We start from the raw sequence: 17,823 nt of genomic DNA, 5'->3' as shown, positions 1-17,823 counted from the left end.
TTTTTTTTTTATTCTCTCTTGACTCCATGTCTTTGATTAGCATTGATTAGTTGATCAAAGAACAAATATTTTCTCTGTGTACTGGACTGTTGTTATGCAGTGCAGAAATCCTGGCCTTTCTTCTGACTTCAAGCTGAAGTGTTCAGAACTAAACTTCATGCTCAGATCTATTTAGTTTGTTTATATTGTGTTTAGAATGTGGTATTTTGAACAGGCTACCAAGCCTCAGTTGTTTAGAATATGTTTAGAATATGTCATGAGTATGCTGGTGTCATATATGTTATAATTTTGTGTTTTGCTGCCGTAGTCTGGAGCTACATGACGTGATTAATATCTCCTGCTTTGTTTAAGATAGATCTCCACTGTCCTTATAAAGGCAGTTTTCCGATTTAGTTCATTTCACAGTTTCTTTTTTTAATTTCTCAAATATTGTAGGTGTAACTGCTACTATATCTAGAGGTTTGTGGTTGATCATGGTCATGCTTTGTTTTTACATTGTATTACTCTCGGTTGTAGGTTTGTATTATGTTGGTACATGTCTTGTTTTGGACTTTAAACTTGCCTTATTACTTAGCTATATTATTATCTACTCTTTTCTTTATCCTTGTCTTTGCTGTCTTGGGTGGCGTTTTGTCTTGTTCTAGCCAGTGTTGTTTTAAGTTTGAAGTGTTGTAATCCTGTCGTGTATTGGCTACAGGTTTGTGTTGTATTGTTTTTTATTTGGCATGGTCTTACATTTTGTTTTGTTTTGGCCCTCGTGTTGTTCTGGTAGTAGTTTTATGTTGTGTGTCTTATAGTATTGTATTCTTGTATTGGACTATTGGAATCTCTGAGTATATACTTTGCCACACACGTTAAATTGCAGAATGTATGCATCTATTTATCTCAAACTCACGATGAACAAAGGTGACTTGATGTAAAACATGTATGAATTTTTAACCTTTCAGACCAAGAATTTGGGCCACTTCTACCTGCAGTGCAAATGCAGTGTTAAGTCTCTTACTCACAAAGAATGAGTTGCAATGCAGTAAAGGGAATTGGGAGTGTGGAGGTGATGTGAGTTGACGGATCACTGCCAGGTGTGCGCTGAACACACAGACAGATCTCTACAGTAGCAGCTGTATTCCTGGTGTGGTCATGAGATTAGATTCTGCTCTCTTTCTGCATGTCTGTCTGTCTTTCTCAATGTCTCTCTCTCTCTCTCTCTCTCTCTCTCTCTCTCTCTCTCTCTCTCTCTCTCTCTCTCTCACACTCTTTCTCACTCCCCGATGGGCATAGCCAGGAGAGAGTAATGCCTCGGGACACATTTGTAATGCAACTCATTGCAACGCCCTCGCAGTGCCATCTATCTCTGACCACAAGCAGCAGGAAGAGACAGAGATAACACTAAATCACACTGCTTTCAGAGCGGTTACGCACGACTAAGGCAGATCCTCTGTGTGCTGGTCTTTTACGTGCCTGCATTAGGTTTATAATAGTACTAAAAAGTGTAAAAAGAAATCCCAATCAACCAGTAATTATGTCTTTGGGTGTTCACATTACAAGAGAGATATGCTTTAAAACCTGGATGAGGTGTGTACTGTATTTCACATTGAGTATGAACATTACTTATTAAGTTAAATCGTCAGGGAATAACATCTCAGCCTTTTTTTAGATGTGCCTTGTGAAGGTGTTGTAATAAATTCCTTAATTACACTTACTTTTTAGCATGGAATCAGCAATATTATATATATTTGCAGAACCCCGCATTGTGACTTTTTTTTAAGAGGATAGGTGTTTCTGAGCCATGCTCACACTTTGCTTTGTGAATGCCAGCGATCGTAACAAACCGAGACGTCTGCCCTTTTCATTTGCCCTTTGCTGTCTTTCCGGCATGATAGGCATCGATTTGTTGTGCAGACACATGCACCAATGCACACTTCCACAGAGTGACCTGAAAACTGGTGAAATGCAGCTGGCAACCCTTCATCCCATCACATCATCATCCTCCTCTTCAGCTGCCTGCGATTATAATGCTGTGTTTCCTCCACAGCTCACAGCAACACTAATACAACACTAAAAGTCGTGCACCATGCTTTGGTGCAGATCCATTTAACAAAATGAGAAAGGGTTCAGGGTAGAGATAGAAAGGGTGAGAGAGAGAGCGCTGTTTCACCATAAGGAGAAAGCAAAGAAAAGGCGAGTGAATGGGAGAGTAATTGCACAGCCCAAATGGTCAGATGGATAGCATGGAGGCTAAATGGGCTGTTATTGTGAGGACCTTTTTGTAGATTGAGTGCACATAGTCCTGTATTGCACATGCATTGAATTCAATTAAAAGTCAGGATTGGTAGGAGTGTGTGTATGTGTATACATGCAGCACAATGCGTATGCTGCTACATTTTTACTTTGTATAGCACTCAAAAACCTCATTTGCACATACACACACAAAGGGGCATGCAGAGATAGAGGTTGAAAAACATGAAAGGGCATGATATTGAATCGAGAATGATAAAGGACAGGGGAAAAGGAAACTAGAAATGAGGGGCTTCCTGAGGGATAAATCCTTTGAATAGATGGAAAAAACAACATAGAAGATGAATTCCTAGATACAGAGAAAGATTAGTTCATGTTCTTTCTCTCTCTCTCTCTCTCTCTCTCTCTCTCTCTCTCTCTCTCTCTCTCTCTCTCTCTCTCTCTCTTTTTCCCTCTCACACACACACACACACACACACTTTTCTTTTAAAGTATATATACACACACATACGTAATGCATTTTGTTATTCATAGAAATTAATGCAATGATGTCGGATGCTTCCTTATCCCTCTTCTCCAGTTCTAAAGAAGTGTCTTCATGTTACTTAGAAATCAAGATCCCTTCATTGAGCTTCACTGTGCTGAGGTTCGGGAGGAACGGTGGGGATTTAAACCGCAGTGTTTAGCAAGAAAAGTTAGTAAATGCAGTTCATCAGATTAGTCATTCAGCAGTGGTTGGAGAGTAGCACTAAGCCTATTACAAAGCTAATAAATCAGAGAGCGGTGCTACAATCAAAGCTTCTAGGTAGCACTGCTTTGTGAACAGATTATAGCAATTGAGTTTACAGAGTGGTGTTTTTTTTTTATATATATATATATATATATTTATATCCTGAAGACTGAATAAGATGGAGCTATTGATCAGAGATTCAAACTTGATTTAATTTCAGACTCCTTTCTTACAAATAAGCCAGCAAGCTGAATGATCATTTTACACAAAGTGCTAGAGAATCTACCTACAGAATGTGTTTAGCCAAATGTCTATAATCAGTGATGTGCTAAAGCATTGTTTAGGTAGATGCTTTCAGTGGGTTTATAAGATAAGTTCATGCTTAGGTAGATGCTTTCAATGGGTTTATGACATCTTAAATTTGTTAGAGGACTCTCTAATGTGAAGGTTTCATAGGTTAAACTTTTTCACAGTAGAAAAAAAATGTTCAGGGCAGAGGGCGTGTGTGTGTGTGTTATCTTACATTTTAACCAAAATTCTTTTTTCTCGTTGGCATTCTACGACAAAAAAAGTGTTACATGTTGATCAATAATAAAACATGCATTTAATCATTGGCAATTATATGTCATATAGGCAGAATAAACATCAGGGACAACAGCCAAATTCTAGGTGGGAATTCTCACTTTGCTTTATGCTGGGCTTCACCACACATCCCCAGTGTTGATTTTTATTTTAACATCATGTCCTGTTTTTTTTTGTGTTTTTTTTTATTTTTTTATTTTAATTACATTTGCATTGCTAAAATCTTACTATTTTAAGGTTTTATTTCAGATTCACTACTAGTATGTTGTGTGATGTGATTTTTCTATTTTTCTATATGACCCATTCAAGTTCAGAATCTGACATTAGTCATGAAATTGTGAACATGTCTTGACCCACTTACATTTGACATTAGACTTGAACTTAAACATTTTGTTGAATCTATTAACAAGTAAATAGCGAATGTAAAAAAAATAATTGTCATTAAACATGTTTTATACAACATTATAAAACATTTACTGCATATTCTGTTCTTTTCCACAACTGTGACCTGCTATGGATACTTAATTATAATGGAAGTCACACTTTCCACCTGCCCATGACTTTATTGAACAGTTGATTTGGATTTGACATGGACTTAACTTAAGTAGCAACTGTGGAACTTTGCGTGTTCCTTAATTTAGATGTGAATTTTAGCTTCAGTGGTATGACTTGAACTTGAGAGATGCTGACTCAACTACAGTGCTCCAGTTTACAAGCACATTTTTAACCTACTGTCCAATAATTATGTAACTATATAACAGACTACCCTAGAGCTCTTAGTCCTTCTCCTTATATGTATTGTATACTGTATAACCCTGCAAAGAAGGCACAGAAGACAGGAGCCTCAGATAAAAAAAATGCTAAGAGCCCTATGGATGCAGTGTATCTGACTCATTGCTCGATTGAGATTGCAAGACAGTGTATTTGTATATCAAATGAGCCATGGTGCTCTATTTCCATAAAACATTTCCTTAAGCTCAATAGGTTTTACAGTGCACTAAACAAAGGAAAACACCTGTGGTTAAAGCATTTAACTCCTGTTGTATTAGATAGACATATTACCGCTCAGTGTGTCAGCTAGTTTCGCACTGTCAAACAGATCATTAATAATGTTAAAGTGGCTGCTTTATTTGCGCTGAGAGAAGGCAGCCCTCCCTCATGCCTTTGATAAGAAATAAGGAATTCTGGCACACTAAGAGGGTTTGGCCCTTCTCTGACTGATAACTTCTAGGTGACAGCGATGTCTATAATGTCTGTGAATGTCTGCCTATCATACCTCACTCATAGCTGGCTGTCATCTCGCTTTTCTCTCCCTCACTCTGGCTTCCTCATTCAGACCTGTCACTCTTCACATAATGGTGTTCGTCTCAGCCAACTCTGTATCAGCAGCATGTCAAGTCCTCGCCAGCTGTCACTATTTTTCCATGTGAGAAAAGTCGGCTCGGTTCAAGTTAATCCAGAGGAAAAAGGTCAAATTTGAGCCTGTAGCCATCGCCTAGCCACAATTAAGAACTCCATAGTACTGTAAGATGAGTCATATCTCCTTAGGACCTCAATCAGTCAGCAAAGTACGTGTCATTGTGGAGGCGTAGGGCATATTGTTAACTGTCTTTTCTATAAATAATCACCGATAAGTGGAAATAAAGCAATTATTTCTACATAAGAACGAGCTTTCGTGTATGAAAGCATGCTATTGTGTTGCTGTTCGTGAAGCGGGGATTGGAACCAGTGGATAGAAGGGTGGACAATAACTACTATTGTGTGTCATAACTCCATCTCAGAGCCAGCTGTCAGTGGTGCCTCTTTTTTCCATTGATTTCTAACTATTTTCATCCATTCAGGGAGCTTCATAAGGCTTTATGATTCCTCCTGAGCGGGCGTTTGGATTTAGGAGGTCGGAAAAGCACCTTTGCAGAGCGAAGTGTAAGACAATGGAATGGGCCTTTGAAGCAATGCTGAACAATATTAGTAATTCAAGTATTTATTTAAATAGTTTAATTTAATTAACTTTACAGTAACAATGGAGATCTCCACCTACTCTGAAAACACATTTGTCACCCAGTGGCATTCTGAAATGGAACTGAAACTAAAAATGATCTTACATCACAATAAAAAAAACATTTTATATATATATATATATATATATATATATATATATATATATATATATATATATATATATATATATATATATACAGTGAGGAAAATAAGTATTTGAACACCCTGCTATTTTGCAAGTTCTCCCACTTAGAAATTATGGAGGGGTCTGAAATTGTCATCGTAGGTGCATGTCCACTGTGAGAGACATAATCTAAAAAAAAAAATCCAGAAATCACAATATATGATTTTTAAACTATTTGTTTGTATGTTACAGCTGCAAATAAGTATTTGAACACCTGAGAAAGTCAATGTTAATATTTGGTACAGTAGCATTTGTTTGAGGTCAAATGTTTCCTGTAGTTTTTCACCAGGTTTGCACACACTGCAGGAGGGATTTTGGCCCACTTCTCCACACAGATCTTCTCTAGATCAGTTAGGTTTCTGGCCTGTCGCTGAGAAAAACGGAGTTTGAGCTCCCTCCAAAGATTCTCTATTGGGTTTAGGTCTGAAAACTGGCTAGGCCACGCCAGAACCTTGAGATGCTTCTTACAGAGCCACTCCTTGGTTATCCTGGCTGTGTGCTTCGGGTCATTGTCATGTTGGAAGACCCAGCCTCGACCCATCTTCAATGCTCTAACTGAGGGAAGGAGGTTGTTCCCCAAAATCTCGCAATACATGGCCCCGGTCATTCTCTTCTTAATACAGTGCAGTTGCCCTGTCCCATGTGCAGAAAAACACCCCCAAAGCATGATGCTACCACCCCCATGCTTCACAGTAGGGATGGTGTTCTTGGGATGGTACTCATCATTCTTCTTCCTCCAAACACGTTTAGTGAAATTATGACCCAAAAGTTCTATTTTGGTCGCATCTGACCACATGACTTTCTCCCATGACTCCTCTGGATCATCCAAATGGTCATTGGCAAACTTAAGACGTGCCTGGACATGTGCTGGTTTAAGCAGGGGAACCTTCCGTGCCATGCATGATTTCAAACCATGAAGTCTTAGTGTATTACCAACAGTAACCTTGGAAACGGTGGTCCCAGCTCTTTTCAGGTCATTGACCAGCTCCTACCGTGTAGTTCTGGGTTGATTTCTCACCTTCCTTAGGATCATTGAGACCCAACGAGGTGAGATCTTGCATGGAGCCCCAGTCCGAGGGAGATTGACAGTCATGTTTAGCTTCTTCCATTTTCTAATGATTGCTCCAACAGTGGACTTTTTTTCACCAAGCTGCTTGGCAATTTCCCCGTAGCCCTTTCCAGCCTTGTGGAGGTGTACAATTTTGTCTCTAGTGTCTTTGGACAGCTCTTTGGTCTTGGCCATGTTAGTAGTTGGATTCTTACTGATTGTATGGGGTGGACAGGTGTCTTTATGCAGCTAACGACCTCAAACAGGTGCATTTAATTTAGGATAATAAATGTAGTGAAGGTGGACATTTTAAAGGCAGACTAACAGGTCTTTGAGGGTCAGAATTCTAGCTGATAGACAGGTGTTCAAATACTTATTTGCAGCTGTATCATACAAATAAATAGTTTAAAAATCATATATTGTGATTTCTGGATTTTCTTTTTTAGATTATGTCTCTCACAGTGGACATGCACCCACGATGACAATTTCAGACCCCTCCATGATTTCTAAGTGGGAGAACTTGCAAAATAGTCAAGTCAAGTCAAGTCAAGTTTATTTGTATAGCGCTTTTCACAACAGACATTGTCTCAAAGCAGCTTTACAGAAAACAACAGTGAAGGTGAATGGTGTGCGTTTGTCCCTGATGAGCAAGCCGTGGCGACAGTGGCAAGGAAAAACTCCCTTAGATAATATGAGGAAAATAGCAGGGTGTTCAAATACTTATTTTCCTCACTGTATATATATATATATATATATATATATATATATATATATATATATATATATATATATATATATATATATATATATTTTTTTATTTATTTATTTATTTATTTATTTATTTATTTATTTATTTATTTATTTTTTAAGATAAGGTCACAAGAAAAGCTGCAACATGATTATCTTTGCCAAAGCTTGCCACTATTTTGCTTGCAGTAGCAAGTAGTAGTTTGTTTTGCTAGCAGTAGACCACTTGCTTGCTATTTCGTTGTCATGCATTCATTTTGAATTTGGCTTTACCTTTATTTTCCATCTCTATTCCAGAGTTTGAAATGGAAATATACCATGGTCATCATGGTCATTATTGATTTTGCTTAACTCTAGTGTCAGTCTAGGTATAGAGAAAGTAGAAAATTGATGTTGGTGCAGTGAACTCGTTTGCTTTCCAGCTAAAAGACTGTTTTCCTCCCTGAGAGATTTCTTGCTGCTCATCAATTAAAGCCTTCATGTTCGGCCATAGTGTAAAGCTGCTAATTGCTTCATTGTGGCTTCTCAGTCCCTTAGGTAGTAATACACTGGCCTTATGCACCTCTGGGCCAAACTGCTCTTACCTTATGCCTATAGTCCCTATTAATCCTGCTTTAAATGAAGTGGAGTCATTCTATCAGGCTAGCTATTGACTGCATCAAACCCTTAATTACATCTATACGCCTGCTCTTGGCTGCCTCGTGAATAATTTAACAGCGCTGAAATAATCACACACTTAGCGCAAAAAGAGTATTTCTTTCCAACAAGCAGCAGGAATGCAAAGTGGTGTTCTGCTGCAGTCGAAAGTTCCATGTGCATCAAGGCATTGCACTAAACTCTCAAGTGTAAACGTGGTGCAGGGGATAAGCTGACAGGCGACACCTGTTTGTAACATCTCAATTCATGTTTGTAAATGAGAAAAGAAACCTTTCATTGGTGCAAAGAACACTGACCGCAGCTGACCTTCTGTACAAATATGTTTTTTTGTTTCTTGGCTCGCTCCAAAATGAGATGCTTTTTCAAGTGCCAGAGATGTCAGAGTCACTGGTGTGTTTACTGTTTACGTTTCGCTTAACACACCCACTCGCTCAGCCGGGGCAAACCGATTGCGAATAAACTGGGTGTAATTAGTGTGAGGCACTAGAGCAGTCCTCCAGGGAGGGCAGCAAGGTGATTTGGGATTCAATATACTGCCCCCTTGAGTGTTTCTGATTTCTCAGCCTCAGTGGAGTGCACTAACACAAACTGTCATGGTATTAATTAATGAAGTGTGATTGATTTGTTAATTACTGTCAAAGTTATACCACCATGACATAAAATTTTTCTTCATACAGTATGGCCTTGTGTTCAGAAATATTTGCCATTTTATCTACAACTCTCTCATACTATGCAAGGTGGTGTTCTGCTGCAGTCTTATTTTCACAGTGTTAGCTTAATCTAAATTTCTGTTTTCTACAATGCTAGTCTACTACAGCCTATATAGGACCTACAATGTTAGCCTTATAATTTATTCATTGTTCCACAATACTAGAGTATTAAAACTTTTTTACTTTTCTACATGGCTTCCCTAAAAATAACTTTTTCCTACTATAGCTTACATTTTTTTTATGCTAGCCTACTATTTTTTTAAAGGCTACTATTTACTCAATTTCTATAGTACTAGCATGCTTCCTTACTATTCCACAAGTCTTTTGAAAGTTAGTTACTGTATTTTTTCCCATTTTTCCAGTGTATTATAACTTCTCTTTTAAAACACAAGGCTAGCTTAACAATACTTTTCTTCAGAAATGTCAAATGTCAAATTCTTTTCATTTCTAAAACATGTTCTGTTGATGCTCGTTCTCTTGTTTTGCATTGCTAGCTATAGGTCACATTTTTATTTCAGTCTGGAACGATTAAGGAGGTCTGAATTGCAAGGCTACTGCTTATACGGTATGGCTCACACAGCTGCTACAGGAAGATTTTCTTAAAAATGACCTCTCCAGTGGTTTGCAATTCAGTTCTGCACTACAATTTGTGTCTTAGAACTGGACACTGCACGCCACTACTTTCTCTGTTCTGGTCAGTATCCAGCTAATTTAATTTTATCTTGATACATTGAGTTAATATCTGATATCAGTTTCACATGCACCGTGGCCCATGCCGAGAAGCAGAAACGACAGCAGCTCAGTCTGTCTGCAGTATTTACAAGAGCCCAAAAAAGGAAGCGGTCATAGTAGATATTTGTGATAGTGAGAGCACTTTACAGTGTCCAGGTCATTTATCTGAACTGAGCATTACTAGTTTAAAGCGAGCTCAGGCACCATATGCACCAAATGCATTTTTCTTCTAATGAATGCTAATAGGCAGGTTGTACATAATGTCTCCTAACAGAAAATGTAAAAAGCCGCTGCTGTCGTTCTACCCTTTTCACTTAGGGTTGTTTGAAAATAACACTGTATGCATTTGTTTCAAGATTTAAATATGAGATGTACATGAGTGATGATCCAACCCGCTCAGGTCATTATCACACATATTGCCGGGTTGAGAAAATTAAAATTTGATTTGTGGAAGGCCTCGTTTGCACTGCGCAGCTGGATAACCTGACATGAAAAATGAGCCCTAGACTCTCATTTTCACACCAGGCCTGTTTACGGTTTAACGAGAAGAATTAATTAACCTCATTGATATTCCATAGCTACCATTACTCCAAGGTACATGGTAATGCCAAGGATCTATCTTTAAACCCTTTACATTCTCGTTGCACCAATAAACTAATCTAAGATCAGTCTCGTGATCTGGTTTACAATAGATACATCTATAAGTGATATATATATATATATATATATATATATATATATATATATATATATATATATTTAGGATAATTAATTAATAGACACAGCTTTAGTAAACGTGATTGTAATATGCACATATATTAATAGAAATATATGGACAAAAAAAACACAAGATTTATGTGTACTTTTCAATTTATCCCATTCCACATTTAGATTTGTGCTCATTTAGCCACTAGGGCATTAGTAAAGACAGGTACAGATGTCTGGTGAGGAGGCCTGGGGTGCAATCATCGTTTCAATACATGCTAAACGTGTTCAGTAGTGTTCAGGTTTAGATCTCTATAGCAGGCCACTTTTGCTTCAACCCATGTAAGCCACATCTTCATGAAGCTCTTTTTGGAACAGGTTTGGATTTTTCAGTTCAAGAGAAGGTTGAAAATGTAATGTTACTGCATCCAAAGACATGTGTGTTAAAATCTGAGGTAACCATTTTGGAAGAACCACATATGGTGAGAAAGGTCAGGTGTCCTAATCCTATACAAAGCCTTTCAAAAGTTTGTAAGCAGAATTCTTTCATCATTTTTCTTTAGGCAGATGCATATTTCTTTGTTTGCAAACTAAGTAAAAAGCAAAACACACAATTGCACCGTGAACGACTGAAAGAATGTTCTGTGCACACACAAAACATTTGACCAAATGAGTCCAAATTTGACATTGTTGAAAGATGTATTTAGACATAGACTGCGGCTAATTGCAAACAATTTTACCATTCAACAAGCTTAAACATTATTTAGAGAGCAAATAGTCTGTTTTATGTACCATGGCATGCCTGGTCACCGCACCCAAATCCTCAGAATCAAATATTTCAGCTGAATGTTTGGAAAAACTGTTTAGATGCCAGTGTGTGTAAAGCTGTTATTCATGCTAAGGAAGGATTTTTCAAAGTAAATAAATATTAACATCTGTAATTTTTTATATTTATATATTGGTCAAAGTAAATCTTCATGCCGTTAAATTGCATTGTTTGGGTCATATAAGTATAAGAAACATGCTTTTTTTTTTTTTTAAAGCAATAAAGGACTAGGCGAAACATTTGATAGGAACTGAAGTGTGTGTTAGTGTGTGTGTGTATGTGTGTGTGTGTGTGTGTGTGTGTGTGTGTGTGTATATATAAACATCTGGTTGTTTAAACAGTTAACCTAAACTTTAGCACTGAAATCTGACGTGCAAAATTTTGCGTGCAAACAATGAGATTAAAATACAGCAGGGAAATGCAATAACGATGTTTTATCCCCTGTTAATGGCTTCATGTCCTCCGGCACAACGTTAAAACAAAAAAAAAAAAACGCTGACGCAAAGCAAAGCCAGGAGAAAGGCCCGTGCCTTGACATTGAGCCAAATCTATGATTGAGTTCTTCTTTGATGGAAATGTTTCTCCTATAAGTTTAGTATTGATTTCTGCACTTAGGCTCCATTAGCTGAACTGAGAAAATGTTTGAAGTGAAATTGAATAAGGTAAGAAAGTTCAAAAGTTCAAAAGCTCAAGCTACGGTGAGTGAGTGTTTTTATTTTTCTTAGTAAGAGGAAAGAGCTGTGTGAGTTTTGCGGTGTTTGATATGAGGTGTGCTCAACATTAATAAAGATGTGCCTTTATCTTCCACACAATGCTTTTAAATGGAAATAAAGTGCTTGCGAATTAACTGAAGAGGTCTCACTTTCAGCAAACAAGCCAAACAATTGTGCAATAGAGATAAGTCCCAAATGACCTTGGTTTAAAAATGAGAGATGTATACTGTATACTTAATGTGGAATGCATATCATTTATGAAAGACAAATGATTTCCTAAATCAACCTTTCAAAAATCTGACATTTATTGCTGTAAAGAAAAAGAAAATGTTTGTATTGGTTGAATTTGATTTTACTTTATTAATTTTAATGAGTTTTTTAAATATTTCCATCAACCACTTCAAATGTTTTAGAAATACATGACACAAAACACAGAAGTGTTTGTTTATTTGTTTGTTTGTTTGTTTAGTACTGAGTACTAAATGCTGGGGTTCTGGCTAAATCTTGGTCTTATGTATTCACTATATGGATAAACTTTTCAGATTCTTCCCCAAACTGTTACCACTAAGTTAGAGGCACACAATTGTATATGATGTCTCTGGATGCAGTAGTATAAAATTTTTTCTTGACTTAAACTAAGAGACCTAAACTTGTTCCAGCATGTCAGTACCCCTGTGCACAAAGCCAGCTCTACAGAGATATGGTTTACATTGGTTGAAGGATCTTGAGTGACCTGCTGTAAAGCTCTCACCCTAACCCTACTAAACATCTTTGGGATAAATTGGAACACTGACTACAACCCAGACTTCCTCACCCTACATCAGTACCTGACTTTACTAATGACCCCATTTTAAAATCTAGTGGAATATTTTCCCAGAAAATTGGAGGTTATTTTAACATCAAATGGGTATAAAATGTGGATAAATGTGGAATAGGATGTTTAAAAAGCACACTGATCTTGTGTTTAGGTGTCCTCAATATCTATAGTACTGTGCAAGTTAAGGCAGGTGTAAAAAAAAAAAAATGCTGTAAATTAAGAAAATGCAAACTTTCAAAAATAGAAATGTTAATAGTCTTTTTTTTTTGTTGTTTTTTTATCAAATAACAAAATGGAAAGTAAATGAACAGAAGAAAAAGTGAAAGAGTGCGACCAGGCCTTTGCCTGCAAAACAGCATTTATTCTTCTAGGTATACTTGCACACATTTTTTGAAGGAACTCAGCAGGTAGGTTGTTTTAGAACAAACATCTTGGAGAGTTAACCACAGATCTTCTGTAGATGTAGGCTTTCTTCTGTCACTTCATGTAATCTCAGACAGACTTGATGTTGAGATCAGGGCTCTGTGGGGGGGCACAACTATTAATTCCAGGACTCTTGGTTCTTCTCTATTCTGAAGATATATATATATATATATATATATATATATATATATATATATATATATATATATATATATATATATATATATATATATATATATATATATATACAGTACAGACCAAAAGTTTGGACACACCTGCTCATTCAAAGAGTTTTCTTTATTTTCATGATTATGAAAATTGTAGAGTCACACTGAAGGCATCAAAACTATGAATTAACACATGTGGAATTATATACATAACAAAAAAGTGTGAAACAACTGAAAATATGTCATATTGTAGGTTCTTCAAAGTAGCCACCTTTTGCTTAGATTACTGCTTTGCACACTCTTGGCATTTTCTTGATGCCTACTTTGAAGAACCTACAATATGACATATTTTCAGTTCACTTTTTTGTTATGTATATAATTCCACATATGTTAATTCATAGTTTTGATGCCTTCAGTGTGACTCTACAATTTTCATAGTCATGAAAATAAAGAAAAATCTTTGAATGAGAAGGTGTGTCCAAACTTTTGGTCTGTACTGTATATATAATATATATATATAAACTTTTGGTCTGTACTGTATATATAATATATATAAACTTTTGGTCTGTACTGTATATCTATATCTATATCTATATCTATATCTATATCTATATATATATATATATATATATATATATATATATATATATATATATATATATATATATATATATATATATCTACTGTGTAAGGAGCCAGTTTAACAACCTGATTGTAAAAAATAATCAGTCTGCCTAAACATTGATATCTCAAAACGATTTCACACAAGCTTTAAATAAGATATTTGATAGCTGCACACGATTGCAAAATGAACAGAAGTTTAATCAATGCATTTTGTAATCGGATACCAGATGTCAAAATGTCTGCAACGCATCTGCTCTGCACCTGGAATGAACTCTTTAAACACACTTTTCTTGAGATCTTGTTTGAGATATCAGCTGGTGAACTCAAACAGGTGCTTTTGCTGTAGTGTCATGCATGATACCAAAGTCACCAGGTCAGTTTAGCTTTGCTCAGCTCAGATTATCAGAGAACCTTTTACCAGTTATGTCTCTCTTTTTCTCTGGACATTGGAAGCCATTCGAATGATGGAAATATACTTAGTCTGAATGTGACAGTGATGTACAGGTGTAGACACTCACAAATTTTCTACTCTTTCTATCTAATGCCTCCCTTCTGATGCTTGACCACAACATACTGTCACAAAATCTTTAAATACACTTTTTATATTATTATAATGGATTTCATGATTCCAAATGCAACATTTCTGAATTCCAAAGGTTTATTGATATGATGATATATATTTGATATGATGCTCAATTCCACAGAGCTTTTTGCTTAATTCTTATTCAATGAAGAGGAGAATATCTGCATGGGATTAACAGTATCTTATCTGCAGTGTTATTTGAAAGTTTTTAAATATTGCTAAATGACAGTAAGGTACAGGTCTGATATCAACAATAAAACAACACTAAGAGTATCTCAAGAGCGATCCAAAGTGTGAGTTAAAACAAACATCAAATCAAAGTGGCACTGAAGTTTTTAATTGATTACATATGATTTACCTGCTGTTTTTGCTGTCTCTCTCTCCCTCTCTCTTTTAGGAGGACGAGCTTCACGTCAGTGCAGCTGACAGAGATCAGTCTGAGATCCTGAAGTTCCTTGCGAAGAAGCACAAGAAGTTGCCATGGAAACCTGAGGTTAGCCTGCATCATTGCGCTTTACTTTGATTAGGAATTTGGCACCATAATGATCACTTTCCCAAAATAAAACAGCGTGTTTGTGCATGTGTTTCGATAACTCCAGGTCTTACCTGGCATCCTTGAGCGTGTTTTAGTAGCAGTTTAGAATTCAAAATTTGTGTTGAAATGTTTTTTTATTAACATTAGTTCACTGTCATTTCTATTCAACATGAGAATTGATAGCACTATGCATGCATGTTTTTTAAGTAAATGACCAACACATTTGAGGAAAATGTTGACATTCTTGGCATTTCTGTCTTATTTCAGTTGTCCTTTTGCCTTTTTATTGTCCATGTACAAGACCTTATTTCTACATGTTAGCTAGCTAAATTACCTGAATCATATATTCCATGTCCATGTTTCCCAAATGCCAAATAATAGTGTAAAAGCTACTTTACTAGTGAGTGTATTGTGTGTGCAGTACAAAACCATTTGTCCACAACAAAATTAGTAATTCAGAAGAAGTGTTCTTCTTTTAAATAGAAATGATCGAGCTGTTCTTTTTCTTATGGGGTTAACAGTGATTCTTGCACATTACAGTTGCTTTGGAGCATTTTTAAATCATCCTCAATATTTGCAAACCAGTGAGTGCATTCTTAAAACAATTTGTACAAACAGCACAAAACATTGGATTTCTTGCAAAAGCCTGTACGTACAGTATCTCTCAAAAGTAAGTATTTGTGTCAATAAACATCACATTCCCATCAGAATGAATAGTTTTGCTCTGTTGCCAAATGAAGGTTCACAAGATTCAGCTTTGACCTATTTTAGAGAAATAGTTGATAATTGGTTGATCTGATGCCATACACTCTCCTTCATCAGTGACATTCAAGATTTATCTGCACAATTCATCAATTCAAGAAACATTTACCAAAAAAAGTTTAATATAAATTTAAGCTTGACAGATTATGACAACTGGTTTAACTATTTTGCAATAAATGACTTATGCAATGAACTGATGCCGAGATGTTTTCGGGGTTAAGACTATTCAGGTGTCCAAGGGGGTCCCACAAGGCTCCCTCCTTGGTCCCACACTTTTCTCAATTTATATTAATAACATTCCCCAGGCAGTTGGTAATTTACTCATTCACTTATATGCCGATGATACAATCCTTTATGCCATAGGTCCCTCCCCTGATGCTGTTCAAGCTACCCTGCAACATAGCTTTCACCAACTACAGCAGTCTTTTACACAACTCAAACTCACTCTCAATACCTCCAAAACAAAAAGCATGTGGTTTTGCCGTAGGGGTACTACGCCTCCTCCTGCCCTTAACATCGCCACCTGCAAGGGGGATATTTTAGAACAAGTCACTGCTTATAACTACTTGGGCATCTGGTTGGAAACTTCACTTTCTTTCTCTATCCACATATCAAAGCTGCAATCTAAGGTCAAAGCCAAGCTTGGTTTCTTTTACAGAAACCGCTCTTCCTTCACCACTTCTGCCAAACTTATTCTTATTCAAATGACCATTCTACCCATGTTAGATTATGGAGACACTATATATAGGGTTGCTTGTAAGTCCACCCTATCAAAACTTGATGCTCTTTACCATTCTGCTATCAGGTTTGCCACAAATGCTCCTTTCAATACACACCACTGTGCTTTATATTCATCTGTTAACTGGCCCTCCCTTCACAATCCCTGTAAAATTCACTGGTTCACGTTCATTTATAAGACCCTTCTCGGCCACTCACCTCCTTACTTAGGTCACTTGCTGCAGCTAAAGCCTGTCACATATAACACCCGGTCCTCACTTCGTTTTCAATGAAGCATTCCTAAAACCAACTCTGCATTTGGTCTTGCATCTTTTCAATCTGCTGCCGCTCGCGACTGGAATGCTTTGCAAAATACCCTCAAACTGGATAAATTCATTCCAATTTCAACCTTTAAAAATATGATATCATATTTGTTCATGGATATATGCAGTTGTTTTTCTACATAATTTTGTTTTAAAAATGTATTTATGTAATTGTTAATTTTCTATGTATTTTTTTTTTTATGTTTTGTATTTATTTTAGCCCTACTTCCCTTTCCCTAAGTGGTTATTCCACTTGTCAGGCCGCCATTGTAAATAAGAACCTGTTCTTAATGACTTGCCTGTAAAAATAAAGGTTAAACAAATAAAGGTTAAACAAAGGTGAAACCAGTACACCGTATTTTTTGGACTATAAGGAATTTTTCCTGGGTTTTTCCCGGTTTCACAAACTTCAAGCCAAAAAACTGAACCCCATAACATTAGACCAATGAAATTTCCGAACGGAAAACGGAAAAACGCACCTCACCTGTGTTCTGAGCTGCACGGCATCGCTAGAAAAAACTTTTTTTTTTTAAACGCAGGATGATGCCAAAAGATAAACTCCCGAGAGAAATAGTTGTAAAGGGAAGAAGGAAGACAGTGAACAATGACTTTCTTGGTCGGCTACTGTTTAGATCCAAGCCGTTGTAACACGTTGAGTCTGGGTGAAGGGAGAGCTCACTAACTCCAGTTGCAACAGAAATCATATAAGCACAGACAGGTTTCCAAAACTCGTGCTTTTTAATTTTTCTTGGCAACAGCGTTACGGGTTAGTCAAAGAAACTTAGAAATGAGCATCAGAAAATAATAAGGACATATTCCTCGTCTTGCACACATGCAGTAATACCGGAAAATGCAGTGCCAGGGTATTCCCAAAATACTGCTATGCTCCTAAAGGAAGCGCAACATATTTCACCCGTTACACCGTGTGTAACGTGTCTTTCGTTAAAGCCTGTGTAAAGTTCATTAGTTTCAGTGTAGACACCTGTCGCTTATAGACAGTTGCGG

At 36.7% G+C, this 17,823-nt stretch overlaps 1 protein-coding gene across 1 annotated transcript in view; it reads left to right on the top strand.

Annotated features, from left to right (window-relative positions):
- b4galnt4a (beta-1,4-N-acetyl-galactosaminyl transferase 4a) overlaps positions 1 to 17,823 on the top strand; it is a 139,767-nt gene that overhangs the window by 57,399 nt on the left and 64,545 nt on the right. Inside the window, exon 3 of the mRNA XM_083545822.1 lies at positions 14,879 to 14,974. Coding sequence (XP_083401948.1) covers positions 14,879 to 14,974 — 96 coding nt within the window. The remainder of the gene's footprint in view (positions 1 to 14,878; positions 14,975 to 17,823) is intronic.

This window comes from Silurus aristotelis (assembly GCF_946808225.1).
Source record: "Silurus aristotelis genome assembly, chromosome: 7".
Taxonomy (NCBI): domain Eukaryota; kingdom Metazoa; phylum Chordata; class Actinopteri; order Siluriformes; family Siluridae; genus Silurus; species Silurus aristotelis.
This window is presented reverse-complemented; position numbering and strand designations above follow the sequence as displayed.